At 41.2% G+C, this 22,353-nt stretch overlaps 1 protein-coding gene across 1 annotated transcript in view; it reads left to right on the top strand.

Annotated features, from left to right (window-relative positions):
* LOC126249484 (dynein axonemal heavy chain 7-like) overlaps positions 1–22,353 on the top strand; it is a 1,193,512-nt gene that overhangs the window by 496,927 nt on the left and 674,232 nt on the right. Inside the window, exon 26 of the mRNA XM_049951137.1 lies at positions 9,829–9,995. Coding sequence (XP_049807094.1) covers positions 9,829–9,995 — 167 coding nt within the window. The remainder of the gene's footprint in view (positions 1–9,828; positions 9,996–22,353) is intronic.

The raw sequence follows: 22,353 nt of genomic DNA, 5'->3' as shown, positions 1-22,353 counted from the left end.
CATCCATTCACTGCAAGAAGGTATCATGCATTTTCTCAAACTATTTGCCTGGTGCACTGGAAAATGTTCAACTTTATGTTCGGCAGACGTTATGGTTCCAACATGATGGTTCACCTCCACACAAGTCGCTATTCATCTTCCAAATTATTAAAACTACTTCCTATCCCCCCTCCCCCTCGCTTTACCCACCCATCTACAGGTATGGGCGCTCTTTCCCGAGTCTCAGCCTGGTATACGGTTTTAATCTGGCAGGAAGGTTCAAAACAGTTCACACTCACCTGCAGAGCGAAATAATCAGTCTGATGCTCACTGTATCAATCAGGGAGGCCAGCTTACCTCCAGCTCATTGAAACGAGCTGTCAAGAAGGATTAGGCTGACCACAGGTGACTGCAGGACCAGCCCCACACCCAATTTCTGCGCTGAGTCTGGGGAGATGCATACATACATACATACATACATACATACATTAATCCTTGTTCCATAGATCATAGATACGACATTTCGTAATGATATGGATGTGTCACTTTAATATAAATTTTTTTACACAAAATAATTTATTTTATTTTATTTATTTATTTATTTTTAGAGTTACTATTTCATATCTAAGAATTCATCTACTGAGTAGAAGGAGTTGTCATTCAGAAATTCTTTTAATTTGATTTTAAATGTTGGTTGGCTATCTGTCAGACTTTTAATACGAGGGCCGTTCAGAAAGTAACCTCCAATTGATTTAAAAAAAATACACCAAGTTAAATAAAAATATTTTAATATATACATCTTACAACTACATCTTTGCACTATTTTTCTACATAGTCTCCATAGCGATTGAGGCACTTATCGTATCTCTTCACAAGCTTTGAAATTCCTTCTGCATAAAAATCACCCGCTTGTGCCTGGAGCCAGCCTGTGACCGCATCTTTGAGCTCTTCGTCGTCATCAAACCGCTGTGACCCGAGCCATTTCTTCAAATGCATGAAGAGGTGATAATCACTTGGCGCCAGGTCTGGGCTGTAAGGTGGATGGTTGATAACGTCCCACTTGAAGGACTCAAGAAGGACCGTTGTTCTGCGAGCAGAGTGAGGACAGGCGTTATCGTGCAAAAAAACGATACCGGAAGTCAGCATACCACGGCGTTTGTTCTGTATAGCCCGTCGTAACTTTTTTTATTGTTTCACAGTACACGTCTTGATTAATGGTCGTACCACGTTCCATGAATTCAACCAACAACACCCCTTTGGCATCCCAAAACACCGTTGCCATCAGTTATCTGGCAGAAAAATCTTGCGAGGCTTTTCTTGGTTTGGTAGGCGAATTTGAATGTGCCCACATCTTTGATTGTTCTTTTGTCTCATGGTTCACATACTTAATCCAGGTTTCGTCACAGGTCACGATTCTGTTTAACAATGGTTCTCCTTCGTCCTCATAACGTGACAGAAAGTCTAATGCAGAGGCCATTCTTTGAGTTTTGTGGTGGTCGGTAAGAATTTTGGGCACCCATCGTGCACAGAACTTACGGTAACCCAATCTTGCTGTCACTATCTCGTACAAGAGAGTCTTAGAAATCTGTGGAAAACCAGCAGACAACTCCGACATTCAGAAACGTCGATTTTCACGAACTTTTGCATCAACTGTCTGAACGAGTTCGTCAGTCACCAATGATGGTCTACCACTCCTCTCTTCATCATGAACGTTTTCTCGTCCACTTTTAAATAAACGTACCTATTCACGGACAACTCCTTCACTCATAACCCTTGGTCCGTACACGGCACAAAGCTGCTGCTGCGATGAATAGCTGCTGCAGAATATCCTTTGGCTGTAAAAAACCTTATGACAGCACGCACTTCACATTTGGCGGGGTTTTCTATTGCAGCACACATTTCAAACTGCCACAAAAACTAAACTAGCGCAGGTACGACGTTCACTCGACCACGGCTTGATGCCGACTGACCTGTTGAGTGCGTGAACGCACAGATGGCGTCGCTACTCCCCCCACAACCCGCACTGTGACCAATCGGAGGTTACTTTCTGAACCGCCCTCGTATTATTTGACAAATGACCAAAGATTTTTGTGGCAGCATAATTCACCCCTTTCTGTGCCAAAGTGAGATTTAATCCAGATAGTGAATATCATCCTTTCTTCTAATATTGTAGCTATGCACTTCGCTGTTATTTTCGAACTGGGATGGGTAATTAATGACAAATTTCATAAGTGAATACGTGTATTGCGAAGGTTCTGTGAATATGCCTAGTTCCTTAAATAAATGTCTGCAAGGTGATCTTGGGTGGGCTCCAGATATTATTCTGATTACACACTTTTGTGCAATGAGTACTTTCTCTCTTAATGACGAATTGCCCCAAAATATGATGCCATATGAAAGCAGTGAATGAAAATAGGCATAGTAGGCTAATTTACTGATATGTTTATCACCAAAATTTGCAATAACCCTTACAGCATAAGTAGCTGAACCTAACCGTTTCAGCAGATCATTGATGTGTTTCTTCCAGTTCAATTTCTCATCAATGCACACACCCAGAAATTTTGAGTATTTTGCCTTAGCAACAGACTTCCATTCATAGTCTTTATTTATCAATGTTCTTATGCCATTTACTGTACAGAATTGTATAAACTGTGTTTTTCTCAAAATTAGTGAGAATCCATTTGCAGAGAACCACTTTATAATTTTCTGAAAGACATTATTTGCAATTTCCTGAGTTGATTCTTGCTTGTTGGGTGTGATTACTATACTTATATCAGCAGCAAAAAGAACTAGCTTTGTATCTTCATGAATATAGAGTGGCAAGTAGATAATATATATTAAGAAAAATGAGGGCCCCAAGACTTAACCCTGTGGGCTGTAATTCTTGATACCTCCCTAGTTAGAGGACTTAGCTGGTTTTTGTAGACTATCTGCACTGTTAATTTCAACCTTATGCATTCTTCCAGTCAAGTATGAATTAAACCATTTGTGTACCACCCCATGCATACCACAATGCTTAATCTTATCTAGAAAAATTCCATGGTTCACACAATCAAAAGCCTTTGAGAGATCACAAAGTGTCCCAATGCGTGATGTTTAGTCACTCAATACATTTAATATTTGATCAGTGAAACCATATATAGCATTTTCTGTTGAAAAGCCTTTCTGAAAACCAATTTGACATTTTGTTAGTATTTCATTATTATAAATATGTGATGCTACTCTTGAATACATTACTTTTTCAAGAATTTTGGATAAAGTTGTGAGAAGTGTGATTGGCCAGTAGTTGTTAACATCAGATCTATCCCCTTTTTTATGCAATGGTTTAAAGATGGTGTATTTCAGACTATCTGTAAAAATGCCTTATTTCAGTGAGCTACTACATATGTGGCTGAGGATCCTACTTATTTGTTGGGAACAAGATTTTAGTACTCTGATGGAAATGCCATCAATTCCATGTAAGCTTTTACTTTTGAGTGAATTTATTATTTTCCTAATTTCAGTAGGAAAGGTGGGTTGAATTTCAATTTTATCAAATTGCATAGGTACTGCCTCTTCCATTTACTGCCTTGCATTTTCTAATGAATAGCTGGATCCTATTTCCTCTACAACAGTTAAAAAATAATTATTAAAAATGTTTTCTACTTCTGACTTCTTGTTAACAAACTTTTCATTGTGTTTGATAGAAATACACTCTTCCTGTGCTCTCGGTGGCCCTGTTTCCCTTTTCACAATATTCGAAATCATTTTAATTTTATTATCAGATGTGCTAATCTGAGACACAATGCACATACTTCTGGACTTTTTAATAACTTTTCTTAATACAGTGCAGTAGTTTTTATAATGTTTCACTGTTTGGGGATCATTACTCCGCCTAGCTATAAGATACATTTCCTTTTTCTGTTTACAAGATATTTTTATCCCTTATCGTGTTCTCAAGGTCAAGTTACGTAAATACTGTGTGATTAACTGTGCATGATGATGGATTACAGGAAATCTTGAGGGCACTGGAGCAGATGAGATGTGTACTGAATGCAAAACGCCTCATCTCCTGCGACTCTGTAACTCCCCTTCAGTCTCTCCAACACTTTTAACACATACAGGAGTCCAGAGTATCTTGACACCCTTCTCTACCAACAAAGGCTTAGGAAGGAGGTACCAGTCGGCTGGGTATGAAGGCTCATGGAAATTCAAGGATACGAATTAGCAGATGTAGCAGCCAGTGAGGCGTTGATGACAATTAAATGGTTCACTGTGCCGTCGTCTTTCATGCTATCACCTCGCTTTTGATGTACAGAATCATGCATCAATGGGAAGAAAAATGGCTGACAGAGGAAAAAATAAGCTGCAGCAAGTAGCGCCAACAACATGGTCACAAGTAACACAGACAAGATGAGGTTGTTCTCAGCGATGTACCTACAGGACGTAGTTCCATGATGCATGAATTCTTAATCCAAGGATACAACCCTCAGTGTGTGGTGCTTGTGTCATACAGATCAAAGAGCGCCACATTTTAGTTGACAGCACATTGTATTCAGACAATAGTGCATCAACTATTTTACCTGTAGGTATGCGAGACATCAAAGGATCACCAATTTGGTGTTGGTGGGAAGTGTGGAGGATAAAAATTGTTAAGGGAGACCAAGAAGTGAATACAGTAAGCAGATTCAGATGGATGTAGGTTGCAGTAGATATTTGGAGATGAAGAGGCTTGCGTAGCGAGTAGAGGTACATGCAACGTTTAGTGTGGCTATTAAGATGCTTACAAATGTTTGACTTGTTTCTTAGAATACACTGCCTTTCAACTACAGTGAATGACTCAGAAAACACAGTTGTATGTCAGTGAAACTTCATACACATATACATCATCAGCAAGTATGTAGATGAATAGAATTGCAGTTCTCTGTAACAGGTAGAACAGTGTGTATTAGCGTTGTTCATGTTAGTGTTGTTACAAGGAATGATATGGTATACAAATGGCATGAACATCATCAGATGTTGAATTATCATTGTGAAGGACACAGAGATGCTGTATACTTGCGCGAGGCAGAGTTAGCAGCACCTGACTTATTTAGAAAGAGGGGAGGGGGGGTCTCTGTGGGACTCCATTTGGCCGGCTGGTCAGTCATGCAGTATACAGATTTGTGGGACATTCGCATGTGACAATGGTCCTCCATGGGAAAGCAAGGGCAGACATACTCGTAATGGAGGTTCCAGACGATCTCATCTGACCACAACAAGGGAGGACAGCCGTACTGTAGACGAAGTATTCTGTAAGCCCTTAACATTTGTGCCTGCCATCCAAGAACAGGTAATGAACTCCTTGTAACATTCTGTGTCATCCCACATCATTGACTAGTGACTAGCAGCAACTGCCCCCCCCCCCTCCCCCGTTTAGGTTGCTGTTACCACATTAACATAAAAGCGCTTGGAGTGGTGCCATGACCAGGTCTTTGCATCCATGGTCTCGCAATGTGTTCAGCCACGAATAAGAATGGTGCGCTGCCTCAGATGATCATCATCAGAGTGTATGGTGGTGTGCTGGGGAGAGGCACAGCACTGGTACTCTTGCTGTCATGGGGTTGGGTGCCATTAAGTAATATTTCAAATCACAGTTGGCAATTTCTGAGGGAACTCGGAGGGCACAATGGTACATCACGGACATTATGCCTAATCGTGTATTATCTCTCATGCTGCAGTATTGTAGTAACAATTTTAACAGCATAATGCTCTTTCGTACATGGCCCGTCTCTATGAGCGATCTGTGTGAAGTTGAGTTACTTCCGTCAAGATCCGTAGATCTGTCCCTGAGGGAACACATGTGAGAGCAGTTCGGACGACAACTATGTCACAGTGCCGATATCTGGGATATCAGGAAAAATATTTGTTGGCCAACTTGCCTCAGGACAGTATATAACGACTTTACGACACCCGTCCCAACCAAATCAGTGAATTTATTCCGGTCAGAGGGGATGCAATGTCATCTGATAAGTGGGCTCATATTGCCAAGTTCTTTGTAAATTTTACTCGATTTAGTAACCACTGATATAACATAGACCCTATTTTAAGAAATTTTGGGCTTGCAGCCGGTCGCCGTCAGCTACACTCCACGATACACTATGTGATCAAAAGTATCGGACGCCGCCAAAAGTACTATGACAGTTATGTGGGAGATGATAAAACATGGACTTCATGGTCGAGCAGCTGCTCTTAAGCCACACATCACGCCAGTAAATGCTAAACGACGCCTCGCTTGGTGTAAGGAACGTGAACATTGGATGACTGAACAGTGGAAAAACGTTGTGTGGAGTGACGAATCACGGTACACAATGTGGCTATCCGTAGGTAGGGTGTTGGTATGGCGAATGTCCGGTGAACGTCATCTGCCAGCCAGCGTGTATAGTGCCAACAGTAAAATTCTGAGGCGGTGGTGTTATGGTGTGGTTGTGGTTTTCATGGAGGGGGCTTGCACCCCTTGTTGTTTTCCGTGGCACTATCACAGCACAGGCCTACATTGATGTTTTAAATACCTTCTTGCTTCCCACTGTTGAAGAGCAATTCGGGGATGGCGATTGCATCTTTCAGCACGATCGAGCACCTGTTCATATTGCATGGCCTGTGGCGGAGTGGTTACACGACAATAACATCCCTGGAATGGACTGGCCTGCACAGAGTCCTGACCTGAATCGCATAGAACACGTTTGGGATGTTTTGGAACGCCGACTTCTTTCCAGGCCTCACCGACCGACATCGATACCTCTCCTCAGTGCAGCAATCCGTGAAAAATGGGCTGCCATTCCACAAGAAATCTTCCAGCATATGATTGAATGTATGCTTGCGAGAGCGGAAGCTGTCATCACGGGTAAGAGTCGGCCAACTCCATATTAAGTTCCAGCATTGCCGATGGAGGACGCCACGAACTTGTAAGTCATTTTCAGCCAGGTGTCGGGACACTTTTGAGCACATGGTGTATTTCATTCGAGCACCTGTCAGTCATCGCCAGGTGAGCCATCGAAGACTGACCAAAACGTCCTCCGTTCGGCAATATACATTACGTGTTGAGTATACCACGCACGCGTCAAAATCAAGTTGACAAACTAACCATACTACCTGCGAGCAGCGCCCTCGGTGGTGGAACCGATGAACTCAGTTTTTGTCACAAGGGAAACCCCGCATCGCACCCGCCTCAGATTAAGTTGTGAGATGACTCAGTGGATAGCCCGTCAAAAACTGAACACAGATCAGGAAGAAGGTGTACTGGATTGAAAAAAAAGCAAAATAGAAACAGTGAACGGTCCAAGATTAACTAGTGCAATATCGAGGATACTGGAAGTCTGACGAAACAATTTGGGAATAAATCTGAGCAGCCGTCTTCTGTTGTTTGCAGATGACGCTGTCGTTTATCGACTAATAAAGTCATCAGAAGATCAAAACAAACTGCAAAACGATTTAGAAAAAATATCTGAATGGTGCGAAAAGTGGCAGTTGACCCTAAATAATGAAAAGTGTGAGGTCATCCATATGAGTGCTAAAAGGAACTCGTTAAACTTCGATTACACGATAAATCAGTCTAATCTAAAAGCCGTAAATTCAACTAAATACCTTAGTATTACAATTACGAACAACTTAAATTGGAAAGAACACATAGAAAATGTTGTGGGGAAGGCTAACCAAAGGCTGCGTTTTATTGGCAGGACACTTAGAAAATGTAACAGACCTACTAAGGAGACTGCCTACACTACGCTTGTCTGTCCTCTTTTAGAATACTGCTGCGTGGTGTGGGATCCTTACCAGATAGGACTGACGGAGTACATAAAGTTCAAAGAAAGGCAACACGTTTTGTATTATCGCGAAATATGGGAGAGAGTGTCACAGAAATGATACAGGATTTGGGCTGGAAATCGTTAAAAGAAAGGCGTTTTTCGTTGCGACGGAATCTTCTCACTAAATTCCAATTACCAGCTTTCTCCTCCGAATGCGAAAATATTATTTTGACACCGACCTACATAGGGAGGAACGATAACCAAGATAAAATAAGGAAAATCAGAAAGATATAGGTGTTCATTCTTTCCGCGGGCTATACGAGATTGGAATAATAGAGAATTGGGAAGGTGGTTCGATGAACCCTCTGCCAGGCACTTAAATGTGATTTACAGAGTATCCATGTAGATGCAGATGTAGATGACGGCGTGGTAGTTAAGTGGTCGCAGTATTGGAGTGAAACTCCCTCGTGCCATTTATTTTTGTTTATTTTTTTCACAACATTATGAACTGTCCGACCTGTCATTGAAATGCTTGTTCTCTTTCTGTGGGCTTGGCAGTTGTCATACTATATACTGGCTATAGAACATGAGTGATGTGGTAAGAATACGTTACCGTCGAAAGTTAATGTGATGAATAGAGAGAGTAGATGAGATGGCACATATATGTCTCATAGAAATGAAAACAACAAATAAACGGGTGTGAACTATGTGTAACGGACGTTACTCTTCGATACAGGCACAAATTTGAAAACATCGAACTGCAGAAGGAAAAGAAAAAAAAATGGCTTTAAGGAGCTTCGAACACGGCTGGCCTATTTAGCAGTCAACAAGTCATTACTCAAATGGTTCAAATGGCTCTGAGCACTATGGGACTTAACTGCTGAGGTCATCAGTCAGTCCCATAGACCTTAAAACTACTTAAACCTAACTAACCGAAGGACATCACACACGTCCATGCCCGGAGCAGGATTTGAACCTGCGACCGTAGCGGTCGCGTGGTTCCAGAGTGTAGCGCCTAGAACCACTCGGCCACTCCGGCCGGCAGTCATTACTCAACCACGAAGCCGATGCTACGCCATATGTCTTTACATTGCACTTGTTACACTTACACCGGTCACTGTTCCTATTTTGCCTTTTTTCATATTTCAGTACACCTTCTTCCAAATGTTTAACTCATCCACTTGTGCTTGAGGAATTGAATTAGACGTGACGCAGTGAAATTCTTAGGTAACAATTCGAAACGAAACATAACATCGATTTATCACTACTGACTAATGATGCACTTATTGCTGGTATGCTAAGAAATAAAAATAATAATGTCGTGTGGCTAGGACCTCCCGTCGGGCAGACCGGTCGCCTTGTGCAAGTCTTTTTAGCTGACGCCACGTCGGCGACTTGCGCGTCGATGGGGATGAGATGATGATAACAACACAATACCTAGTCGCTGAGCGTAGAAAAATCGCCGTCCCAGGTGGCAATCGAACACGGGCTCCTTAGCATGTCATTCCTTCGCGCTGACCACTCCGCTATCGAGGCGGACATGCAGAGAAATAACCCATTGTGCCCATAAAGAGTAGGAGATTTAAGATGTGTAAAAAGTATATAATTTATGATTGTGTTGCATATTAGAAACTAAACGTTTGTCTGTATAACTTTTTAGACTTTATCTTTGTATGATTGTATAATGCACTATTTCTTCTAATACAATAACGAAAAGAGCATTGACTTCTGTGAGAACGTCTTTCAGATTATTCTGATTGGCGATATCACAGTATGAATCAAGTTTCACTGGTTGTTACACTGAGTTTTCACTTCATAATTTGGTCTGTTAATTTTTTGTGAATAATAAATTGCAAATAGCTATATCTCATGCAATATTAATGGTGGAGCATCTGTTCATATGATGTTTTGCCTCCAGAATAATACATGATATTAACTCATAATGTATACCCATTCTGGCTGAAATTCCTTGCAGGTAGATGTATAACAGTGTGAAGGCAGAAGTACAGTTTTGTTGTTTGTATATGTAACATCTGCTAAATGCAATAAGGATACAATAAATAGTTTTAATCTGCCCTTTTTTCAGGAGCAGATCCTTTCTAAGTTAAATAAAGGGAAGCATGGACTATATGGTCCCCAAAAAGGCAAACTTTGTGTAACATTGATTGATAATTTGAACATGCCATTAAAGGCGCAGCATGGAGCACCAACACCAATAGAACTCCTGAGGCAATATTTTGATCAGGGACATTGGTAAGTAAGACAATATAATCATTGGAACAAATTTTTCGTTAATATTTTGAGAATAATGATCCCCACATTCACAGCATTCTCTAAGCGACTTGTTCCCGTGGTTAGTGTCTAATGGGAACAACCGCAGGGAATTCAACCAGTCTCGACTGGGAAAAATATAATGAACCCAGGATTCTTGAGCTGGGGCTGACCAGGCCTCTATAATTGTAGACTCTAGACGTGCTTCAGCAATCAGCATTCAAGGAGCTGGTGGAACATTGAACCTCAGAGTAAATGAGGATTTTGGGTTATTCTCTCAGATACCAAGATCAATTTTAAGGTGAGCGATGTGCTGATATTGTGGACTGCTGTTGAGGCATAACACTTGTATGCCGGCCGGTGTGGCCGTGTGGTTAAAGGCGCTTCAGTCTGGAACCGCGTGACCGCTACGGTCGCAGGTTCGAATCCTGCCTCGGGCATGGATGTGTGTGATGTCCTTAGGTTAGTTAGGTTTAAGTAGTTCTAAGTTCTAGGGGACTTATGACCACAGATGTTGAGTCCCATAGTGCTCAGAGCCATTTTGATCCATAACACTTGTAGGTGACAATTTTTGGGAATCTGCCTCAGACAAGTTGTATGGAACTTACATAGATGTATAGACGTCTGCCTGTTGATGTGTTTATTTCTCTAGCTTGGCATAGCATGCAAATGAAACCCACGGATTAACCCTCAAACATTCACAGCAGTTTGCGACAGCTATTGGATAAAACTAAAACCCAGCTCATTAAGGGTAGCTCTCGTGATGAGACATTGGCTATGTAGAAAAACTGAAATTAATAACATGACCCATTCTAAAACTGTGTTCATAATAGTTTGAAGGTGTGATGGCACCTTTGATAAAAATACCTGCTTATCTAAAAAAAAAATTACCTTAATTGGGGAGGGGGGGGTGCGCTGAAATCAGTGAAGCAACTCGATAATGCGACCCAGCTAGTAGAAACTACTACTTACAAACAACATCAACGATCTCCTCAAAAGTAAAAACTCTCGAAAATATTTCATATTGGTGTAACTTATCAACATCATCATTCATCCAAAGAGCAACGCAGAGCCGCTATGAATATGAGCACCTCCATCATTTAGTTAATGAATGTTTTGACAACAATGTCACAGAACTGATGTGTGGAATGTATAGAATTACAATGTGTAGCTTCAAAAGACTGGGCTATTATGTTGTGACTAGTTCTATTACTCGTAATGTAAGGTGCAACTTTTTACCTCTTTATTTGCACATAAAATTAATACATTTAACTAATTTGATAACATTACATATGATACAAATATGTATCTTTTTGTTCACACTGTATACATTATCCTATATACTTCTCTAGACGGTAATGAAACATGAAAAATCACAATTTAATGGTTACAAATCGTATCAACGCATAACAGTTTTGTAACAAAGCTTCCTGTTCCGTAGTTTTATCCAATTTTAGTCATGCTAATAATCTGAAAACACTGTTGTCTCTCATAAAACCTATTAGCACATCATAAACTTTACGATATTTATCAAAATATGTTAGTAAAGTTGTACATTGTATCCCTTGCAAAATTTAAAATAAGAAATATTGTAGGTTAATTAACATTTTCTAAAATTATTCACAAACTTGGTAATATAAAGTTTGAAACTACTATCATAAAGAACGAGAATAAGCGTACAAAAGCCCTGGTCAATACCATTTTGTGATCATTTTTATCTAAGGTCTGTGCTGTAAGGTCTGTGTTGTATAACCGTTGTTAAGAGGTGACAAAACAAAATATATTCATTATCTTTATGTAATTAACAAGTCTACTGTTATAATTATATCACAAAGTGCTAACCACTTTTAGCTATGTAGAGTATTAAATGTTTTTTTTTACTTATAAAGTAGATGCTAACTTTCCTTGCTTTCATATATCTACATCTAAATCATACTCCGCAAGCCACCAAATGGTGTTTGGTGGTCATTACGCGAGACGTATGTAGGGAGAAGTAACATACTGTCCGACATTTCCTGAAAAGTTCTCCCTCGAAATTTCAGTAGTAAATCTCTCCATGACGAACAACGCCTATCTTGCAACGTCTGCCAAATGGAGTTTGTTGAGCTTCTTCGTAACGCTATCGTGCCGGCTAAGTGATCCCCACTCGCCACTGGATCTTCTCTCTCTTCTCTCAGTTCTACCTGGTAGGGATCCCAGAGAAATTGACAATACTCAAGAATAGGTCGAACGAGGGCCTTACAAGCCACTTCCTTCACGGATGAGTTACATTTCCTTAGGATTCTTCCTGTGAATCTGGGTGGGGCATCTGTTTTTCCCACAATTTGTTTCATGTGGTCATTCCACTTAAGGTCGCTCTGGATAGTTAATCCTAGATATTTTACGGTATATGCTGTTTCCAGCGCTTTGTCATCAGTAGTGTACCTGCACAGTAGTGGATTTCCTTTCCTATGTTGTTGTTGTTGTGGTCTTCAGTCCTGAGACTGGTTTGATGCAGCTCTCCATGCTACTCTATCCTGTGCAAGCTTCTTCATCTCCCAGTACCTACTGCAACCTACATCCTTCTGAATCTGCTTAGTGTATTCATCTCTTGGTCTCCCTCTACGATTTTTACCCTCCACGCTGCCCTCCAATGCTAAATTTGTGATCCCTTGATGCCTCAAAACATGTCCTACCAACCGATCCCTTCTTCTAGTCAAGTTGTGCCACAAACTTCTCTTCTCCCCAATCCTATTCAATACCTCCTCATTAGTTACGTGATCTACCCACCTTATCTTCAGCATTCTTCTGTAGCACCACATTTCGAAAGCTTCTATTCTCTTCTTGTCCAAACTGGTTATCGTCCATGTTTCACTTCCATACATGGCTACACTCCATACAAATACTTTCAGAAACGACTTCCTGACACTTAAATCTATACTCGATGCTAACAAATTTCTCTTCTTCAGAAACGATTTCCTTGCCATTGCCAGTCTACATTTTATATCCTCTCTACTTCGACCATCATCAGTTATTTTACTCCCTAAATAGCAAAACTCCTTTACTACTTTAAGTGTCTCATTTCCTAATATAATCCCCTCAGCATCACCCGATTTAATTTGACTACATTCCATTAACCTCGTTTTGCTTTTGTTGATGTTCATCTTATATCCTCCTTTCAAGACACTGTTCATTCCGTTCAACTGCTCTTCCAAGTCCTTTGCTGTCTCTGACAGAATTACAATGTCATCGGCGAACCTCAAAGTTTTTACTTCTTCTCCATGAATTTTAATACCTACTCCGAATTTTTCTTTTGTTTCCTTTAGTGCTTGCTCAATATACAGATTGAATAACATCGGGGAGAGGCTACAACCCTGTCTCACTCCTTTCCCAACCAGTGCTTCACTTTCATGCCCCTGGACTCTTATAACTGCCATCTGGTTTCTGTACAAATTGTAAATAGCCTTTCGCTCCCTGTATTTTACCCCTGCCACCTTCAGAATTTGAAAGAGAGTATTCCAGTTAACGTTGTCAAAAGCTTTCTCTAAGTCTACAAATGCTAGAAACGTAGGTTTGCCTTTTCTTAATCTTTCTTCTAAGATAAGTCGTAAGGTTAGTAATGCCTCACGTGTTCCAACATTTCTACGGAATCCAAACTGATCCTCCCCGAGGTCCGCTTCTACCAGTTTTTCCATTCGTCTGTAAAGAATTCGCGTTAGTATTTTGCAGCTGTGACTTATTAAACTGATAGTTCGGTAATTTTCACATCTGTCAACACCTGCTTTCTTTGGTATTGGAATTATTATATTCTTCTTGAAGTCTGTGGGTATTTCGCCTGTCTCATACATCTTGCTCACCAGATGGTAGAGTTTTGTCATGACTGGCTCGCCCAAGGCCATCAGTAGTTCTAATGGAATGTTGTCTACTCCCGGGGCCTTGTTTCGACTCAGGTCTTTCAGTGCTCTGTCAAACTCTTCACGCAGTATCTTATCTCCCATTTCATCTTCATCTACATCCTCTTCCATTTCCATAATATTGTCCTCAAGTACATCGCCCTTGTATAAACCCTCTATATACTCCTTCCACCTTTCTGCCTTCCCTTCTTTGCTTAGAACTGGGTTGCCATCTGAGCTCTTGATATTCATACAAGTGGTTCTCTTCTCTCCAAAGGTCTCTTTAATTTTCCTGTAGGCAGTATCTATCTTACCCCTAGTGAGACAAGCCTCTACATCCTTACATTTGTCCTCTAGCCATCCCTGCTTAGCCATTTTGCACTTTCCTATGTATGCGCAACATATTACATTTATCTACGCTCAGCGACAACTGCCAGAGCCTGAACCATTCATCAGTTCTCTGGAGGTCATTCTACAAATCGTTACTATCTTGTGACAAACAACCGCATCATCTGCGAACAGCCTTAAAAAGCATCCGATGCTTTGTACTAGATCATTTATATATATTGTAAACAGTAACGGCCTATCACACTTTCTTGGGGTACTCCGGAAATTACCTTTACATCTGTCGATTTTGTTCCATTAAAAGAGACATGTTGAGGTCTATCTGCAAGGAAGTCTTGAATCCAGTCGCAAGCCTACTCCGATACTTGATAAGCTTGTATTTTTTTTACTAAACGGTTTTCACTAAACGGTATCGCGGGACGGTGTCAAGTGCCTTGCTGAAGTCGACGAATGCATCAACCTGAGAGCCGTTGTCTACTGCGCTGTGGATCTCGTGGAGGAAATTCATGTTCATTTTTATAGAGGAGATTTTCATTCTCCAAAACCGTCATAATTCTTGAGCATAAAACATGTTCCATAATTCAACAGACTGACGTCAACGATTAAAGTCTGTAATTGTGTGCATCTGTTCTACGGCCCTGCTTATAAACGGGAATGCCTATCGCCTTCTTCGTGTCGCAAGGTACCCTTCGTTGCTCAACCGATATACGATACATTACTGCTAAATGGGAGCAAGTTCTTTCGAATCATCTTTTTTAGAATCTTATAGGTATCTCATCCGATCCTGATGCCTTTCAACTACTAAACGATTGTAGTTGTTTTTCTATTCCACTGTCGTTTATCTCAATATTTGCCATTTCGACGTTCGTACGACGACTGAAAGGAGGATCCATGTTACACGATCTTCCGGGATGAAACAATTTCGGAAGACGAATTCAGTATTTCGGCCTTCTCTCTGTTATCTTCCGTTTCGGTGCCACTAGGGCCACTGAGTCGATAAATAGATGATATTTACCCACTTAACTGATTTTACATACGACCAAACTCTCTTGGGGTTTCTACTCACATCGGTTGACAAAGTTTTACTTTCAAAGTCATTGAACGCTTCTCTCATTGCACTCCTTACGCTCTTGTTCGCTTCGTTCAGCTTATGTTCATCAGCTAGGTTTTTACTCCTCTTGAATCTGAGATGTTCTCCTTTTTACGTAGCTGTTTTCTAACACGGCTATTAAATCATAGTCTGTCTTTCCCATCCCTTAAGACCTTTCTCGGAACGTGTTTGTCTAGGGCGTAGTGCACGATGCCTTCGATTTTTTTCCCCATTTGTTCTGCACATCTTCGTCTTCATCACCGAATATTTTATGCTGACTGCTCAGATACTCTGAAATTTGTATCCTGCCACTACTACTAAGCAAAAATATCGTCCTCATTCCTTAACATTTTTTGTAAGACGCGTCGTCAAGAGGCTATCTTAGCCTTGTGATCACTAATACCTTCCTCTACGTTAAGTGATTCGAAAAGTTCAGGTGCTTGTTGCCAGGAAGTCTAAGGCGTTGCCCGCACAAGCAGGTTCTCTAACTATCTGCTCAAAGTCGTTTTCGGAAAAGACATTCAGAACAATGTCACACGAATCCCTGTCTCTGGCACGTTTTGATAGTATGGCACTCCCAGTCTATACCTGTAAGTTGAAGTTACCCCCTATTACAACGGCATGATCAGGGAAATTATTAACGATATTCTGCAAGTTCTGTCTGAAACGCTTCATCACTAGAGCCCCTGAACTAGGCGGTCTATAAAAGCATCCCATTACCATTTTTGACTGATTTTTGATACTTAACTTTATCCAGATTAATTCATAATCGGAATCCGTGGTAACCTCGCTAGATTTTATTGAATTCTTTACTGCAATAAACACGCCGCCACCATTGGTGATTAACCTATCCTTACGATAAATATTCTAACCTGAACTTAGGATTTCGTTGTCTTTAACGTCCGGTTTCAGCCAACTATCTGTTCCTAAAACTATCTGTGCATTATAACCTTCAGTAAGCGATACTAATTCTGAGACCTTTCCTTGGATGCTCCTGCAGTTTACTAAAATCATATTAACCTTTCCTATCTCTGATATGTGACGAGGAAAGTTCTCTGAGGATATTGTAGTAAATTTCTAAGGCAAATTGTCTTCGATCCCAAGGGAGGGTTTCTCTAACCTAAAAAAGCCCCATTGGCATGCCACACATACTCAACTACGTTAGTAGCTGCTTTCTGCGTGTAGTGCATTCATAATGTTTTTCTATTTAAATGTATGCATAATGCTAATTGTATCCATTCCAGAATTGTAATATTGCCACAATCTATCCATTCGTGCTAGGAATGATTAAGACTTGATAATAAATACAATGAAATGTTGCAAGTGCCATAAATTTTGTACACAGCACTGGCGTATGGTGGTGAAACAAATCGAAGAACATGTGGCGTGGTTGATCATGAGACAGATCCTACTAATCTGGCAACAGAATAATGTATGTATTATGCGAGTGTTCACCCACCTGGTAGCGAAAACTTGTGATTATATCCCGAAGACAATAGGCCACAAGACATGCATGCCATGCGATGACATGAATAAATTCAATGTAATATAGCCCCATCATTACAATATTCTTTTCTATACCTATAAAAACTCTATCACAGTAGTTGCTATTAATCTGCCTTGATTTTGTAATCACTGGAACAACATCACATACCCCCTCAGTCTGTGAAGTTTCATTTCGTTTCCTCCTTCTCTTCATGGTGCTTCACTTTTTTGCCAGATAGTTGGTTTGCATTTGTCATATACAGGGTGTTTCAAAAATGACCGGTATATTGGAAACGGCAATAAAAACTAAACGAGCGGCGATAGAAATACACCGTTTGTTGCAATATGCTTGGGACAACAGTACATTTTCAGGCGGACAAACTTTCGAAATTACAGTAGTTACAATTTTCAACAACAGATGGCGCTGCAAGTGATGTGAAAGATATAGAAGACAACGCAGTCTGTGGGTGCGCCATTCTGTACGTCGTCTTTCTGCTGTAAGCGTGTGCTGTTCACAACGTGCAAGTGTGCTGTAGACAACATGGTTTATTCCTTAGAACAGAGGATTTTTCTGGTGTTGGAATTCCACCGCCTAGAACACAGTGTTGTTGCAACAAGACGAAGTTTTCAACGGAGGTTTAATGTAACCAAAGGACCGAAAAGCGATACAATAAAGGATCTGTTTGAAAAATTTCAACGGACTGGGAACGTGATGGATGAACGTGCTGGAAAGGTAGGGCGACCGCGTACGGCAACCACAGAGGGCAACGCGCAGCTAGTGCAGCAGGTGATCCAACAGCGGCCTCGGGTTTCCGTTCGCCGTGTTGCAGCTGCGGTCCAAATGACGCCAACGTCCACGAATCGTCTCATGCGCCAGAGTTTACACCTCTATCCATACAAAATCCAAACGCGGCAACCCCTCAGCGCCGCTACCATTGCTGCACGAGAGACATTCGCTAACGATATAGTGCACAGGATTGATGACGGCGATATGCATGTGGGCAGCATTTGGTTTACTGACGAAGCTTATTTTTACCTGGACGGCTTCATCAATAAACAGAACTGGCGCATATGGGGAACCGAAAAGCCCCATGTTGCAGTCCCATCGTCCCTGCATCCTCAAAAAGTACTGGTCTGGGCCGCCATTTCTTCCAAAGGAATCATTGGCCCATTTTTCAGATCCGAAACGATTACTGCATCACGCTATCTGGACATTCTTCGTGAATTTGTGGCGGTACAAACTGCCTTAGACGACACTGCGAACACCTCGTGGTTTATGCAAGATGGTGCCCGGCCACATCGCACGGCCGACGTCTTTAATTTCCTGAATGAATATTTCGATGATCGTGTGATTGCTTTGGGCTATCCGAAACATACAGGAGGCGGTGTGGATTGGCCTCCCTATTCGCCAGACATGAACCCCTGTGACTTCTTTCTGTGGGGACACTTGAAAGACCAGGTGTACCGCCAGAATCCAGAAACAATTGAACAACTGAAGCAGTACATCTCATCTGCATGTGAAGCCATTCCGCCAGACACGTTGTCAAAGGTTTCGGGTAATTTCATTCAGAGACTACGACGCCATATTATTGCTATGCATGGTGAATATGTGGAAAATATCGTACTATAGAGTTTCCCAGACCGCAGCGCCATCTGTTGTTGAAAATTGTAACTACTGTAATTTCGAAAGTTTGTCTGCCTGAAAATGTACTGTTGTCCCAAGCATATTGCAACAAACGATGTATTTCTATCGCTGCTCGTTTAGTTTTTATTGCCGTTTCAAATATACCGGTCATTTTTGAAACACCCTGTACTTATTTCATTGGTGTCTACAGAATTTTTATACTGTTGTGCAAATCATTAATACTGTAAGGAAGCTATGATCAGAGTAAACTGACCATTTTGATAGACTAAATATTTCTCATGTCACTTTCTCAGTGGAACAACATATACCGTGAGCAGATGCTTGCAAGGTGTATCCCTATAATAACTTTTGAGGTTCTTTACCACCATCACTGTCAAAACAGTATGATCACCAATTTCAGTGCCTATTCTCACAGTTTTAGGTACCTTGAGCTTGTTCTCTGGTTGGTGATTGCAATTCACTTTAGAAATTTTGTATGATAGTGTACTTAAAAAAAATGGCTCTGAGCACTGTGGGACTTAACTTCTGAGGTCATCAGTCCCCTAGAACTTAGAACTACTTAAACCTAACTAACCTAAGGACATCACACACACCCATGCCCGAGGCAGAATTCGAACCTGCGACCGTAGCGGTCGCGCGGTTCCAGACTGTAGCGCCTAGAATCGCTCGGCCATCCCGGCCGGCAGGGTACTTAAACTCTACGTCTGAATTAGCCGTTGTAACAAGAGATCACAGTAAGTTTTGGATGCTAAGACAGAAACCCTCATGACGTCAGTTGAAGCACAAGGTGGTTCAAAAATGGCTCTGAGCACTATGGGACTCAACTGCTGAGGTCATTAGTCCCCTAGAACTTAGAACTAGTTAAACCTAAGGACATCACAAACATCCATGCCCGAGGCAGGATTCGAACCTGCGACCGTAGCGGTCTTGCGGTTCTAGACTGCAGCGCCTTTAACCGCACGGCCACTTCGGCCGGCAGCACAAGGTGGTATCTCCATTTAGTATCATCTGCATCTACACATATACCGGTGACGTGCAAACCACAGTGAACTGTATGGCAGACGTGGGAATTATGACAGCTTAAATGCTTCTGTGCCCAATATGTTAGCCAAATGTTGTCTTGCGAATCTCGACGAAAGTAAAGTATAGGAGGCTGAATTATGTTTCTAGATTTTTCACCTAATACTGGTTCTTGAACCTTTGTAAGATAACTTCGTGAGATAATGTGCGTCTGTTTTCAAACGTCTGCCAATTCAGATTTGTCAATATCTCCATGACATGTGAACATGGTTTTGACCGTATTGGAATATATTCAGTATCCTCTGTCATTCCTGTTTCGTATGGGCCCCACACACTTGAGAAATATCAATAAAACTAATAAGTTTCCACTAGAGACTGACTGTATTTTCCTTGCATTCTGTCAATGAACCGAAATCTGCCACCTGTTTTATCTACGAGTAAGCGTATGTGATCATTCCATTTCATATCCTTACAAGTTCAGGACAGAAAGAAAGTCAATATAGGTCGTAACGTCATCTCTCATTTTTATTGCACTGCAGATCTACACTGAAGAGCCCAAGAAACTGGTACACCTACCTAATACCTTGTAGGGGCCCCACGAGCACGCAGAAGTGCCGCAACACGGCGTGGCATGGACTCGACTAATGTCTAAAGTAGTCCTGGAGTGATTTGACACCATGAATCCTACAGGGCTGTACACAAAACCGAAAGAGTACGAGGGGTGGAGATGTTTTCTGACCAGCACGTTGCAAGGCATCCCATATTTGCTCAATAATGTTGATGTCTGGGAAGTTCGGCGACCAGCGGAAGTGTTTAAACTGAGAAGATTGTTCCTGGAGCCACTCTGTAGGAATTCTGGGCGTGTGGGGTGTCGCATTGTGTTGCTGGAATTGCTAAAGTCCGTCGGAATGCACAAAGGACGCGAAGCATATCTATTTAAAAAATCTGATAAAAATACTCTTAACGCCTTTTTAAGAGACAGTCTTCACTCCTTCCGATCTGATCCTGTAAGTGTAGAAAAGTTGTGAAATATTTTCAAAGAGATAGTATCGACAGAAATTGAGAGATATATACCACATAAATTAATAAGTGATGGTGCTGATCCCCCATGGTACACAAAACGGGTCTGATCGTTGTTTTAGCAGCAACGAAAAAAGCATGTCAAATTTAAAAGGACGCAAAATCCCCAAGATTGGCAAAGTTTTACAGAAGTTTGAAATATGGCGCGTACTTCAATGCGAAATGCTTTTAATAATTTCCACAACGAAATTCTGTCTCGAAATCTGGCAGAAAACCCAAAGAGATTCTGGTCATACATAAAGCACACCAGTGGCAAGACGCAATAATTACCTTCACTGCGCGATAACAACGGTGAAGTCACTGATGACAGTACCACTAAAGCAGAGTTATTAAACACGGTTTTCCGAAACTCCTTCACCAAAGAAGACGAAGTAAATATTCCTGAATTCCAATCAAGAACAACTGCCAAGATGAGAAACACAGAAGTAAATATCCTCGGTGTAACGAAACAGCTTAAATCACTTAATAAAGGCAAGGCCTCCGGTCCAGATTGTATACCAGTCAGGTTCCTTACAGAGTACGCTGATAAAATAGCTCCATATTTAGCAGTTATATACAACCACTCGTTCACAGAAAGATCCGCACCTAAAGACTGGAAAATTCATCAAGTCACACCAATACCCAAAAAGGGAAGTAGGAGTAATCCGCTGAATTACAGGCCAATTTCACTAACGTCAATTTACAGTAGGGTTTTGGAGCATATACTGTGTTCGAACATTATGAAGTACCTCGAAGAAAACGATTTATTGACACATAGTCAGCACGGTTTCAGAAAATATAGTTCTTGTGAAACACTACTAGCTGTTTATACTTATGAAGTAATAAGTGGTATCGACAGGGGATGTCAAATTGATTTCATATTTTTAGATTTCCAGAAGGCTTTCGACGCCGTTCATCACGAGCGTCTTCTAACCAAACTGCGTGCCTACGGAGTATCGCCTCAGTTGTGCGACTGGGTCAGTGATTTCCTGTCAGAAAGTTCACATTTCGTAGTAATAGACGGAAAATCATCGAGTAAAATAGAAGTAATATCCGGCGTTCCCCAAGGAAGTGTTATAGGCCCTCTATTGTTCCTGATCTATATTAACGACATAGGAGACAATCTGAATAGCCGTCTTAGATTGTTTGCAGATGATGCTGTCATTTATCGTCTTGTAAAGTCATCAGGTGATCAAAACGACTTGCAAAATGATTTAGGTAAGATATCTGTATGGTGCGAAAAGTGGCAATTGACCCTGAATAAGGAAAAGTATGAAGTTATTCACATGAGTACTAAAAGAAATCAGCTAAATTTCGATTACGCGGTAAGTCACACAATTCTGAAGGCTGTAAATTCAACTAAATACTTAGGGACTACAATTACAAATAACCTAAATTGGAACGATCACGTAGGTAATATTGTGGGTAGAGCAAACCAAAGACTGCGACTCATTGGCAGAACTCTTAGAAGGTGCAACAGGTCTACTAAAGAGACTGCTTACACCACGATTGTCCGCCCTATTCTAGAGTATTGCTGTGCGGTGTGGGATCCGCATCAGATGGAACTGACGGATGACATCGAAAAAGTACAAAGAAGGGCAGCTCGTTTTGTATTGTCGCGAAGTATGGGAGGTAGTGTCACAGACATGATACGTGAATTGGAGTGGCAATCATTAAAACAAAGGCGTTTTTCGTTGCGCCGGGATCTTCTCATGAAATTTGAATCACTAGTTTTCTCCTCCGATTGCGGAAACGTTCTGTTGGCACCCACCTACATAGTGAGAAATGATCATCACGATAAAATATGAGAAATCAGAGCTCGCA

This window comes from Schistocerca nitens, chromosome 3 (genome assembly GCF_023898315.1).
Source record: "Schistocerca nitens isolate TAMUIC-IGC-003100 chromosome 3, iqSchNite1.1, whole genome shotgun sequence".
Taxonomy (NCBI): Eukaryota; Metazoa; Arthropoda; class Insecta; order Orthoptera; family Acrididae; genus Schistocerca; species Schistocerca nitens.
Note: the sequence above shows the minus strand (reverse complement) of the source record. Positions and strands in the feature narration are given on the sequence as shown.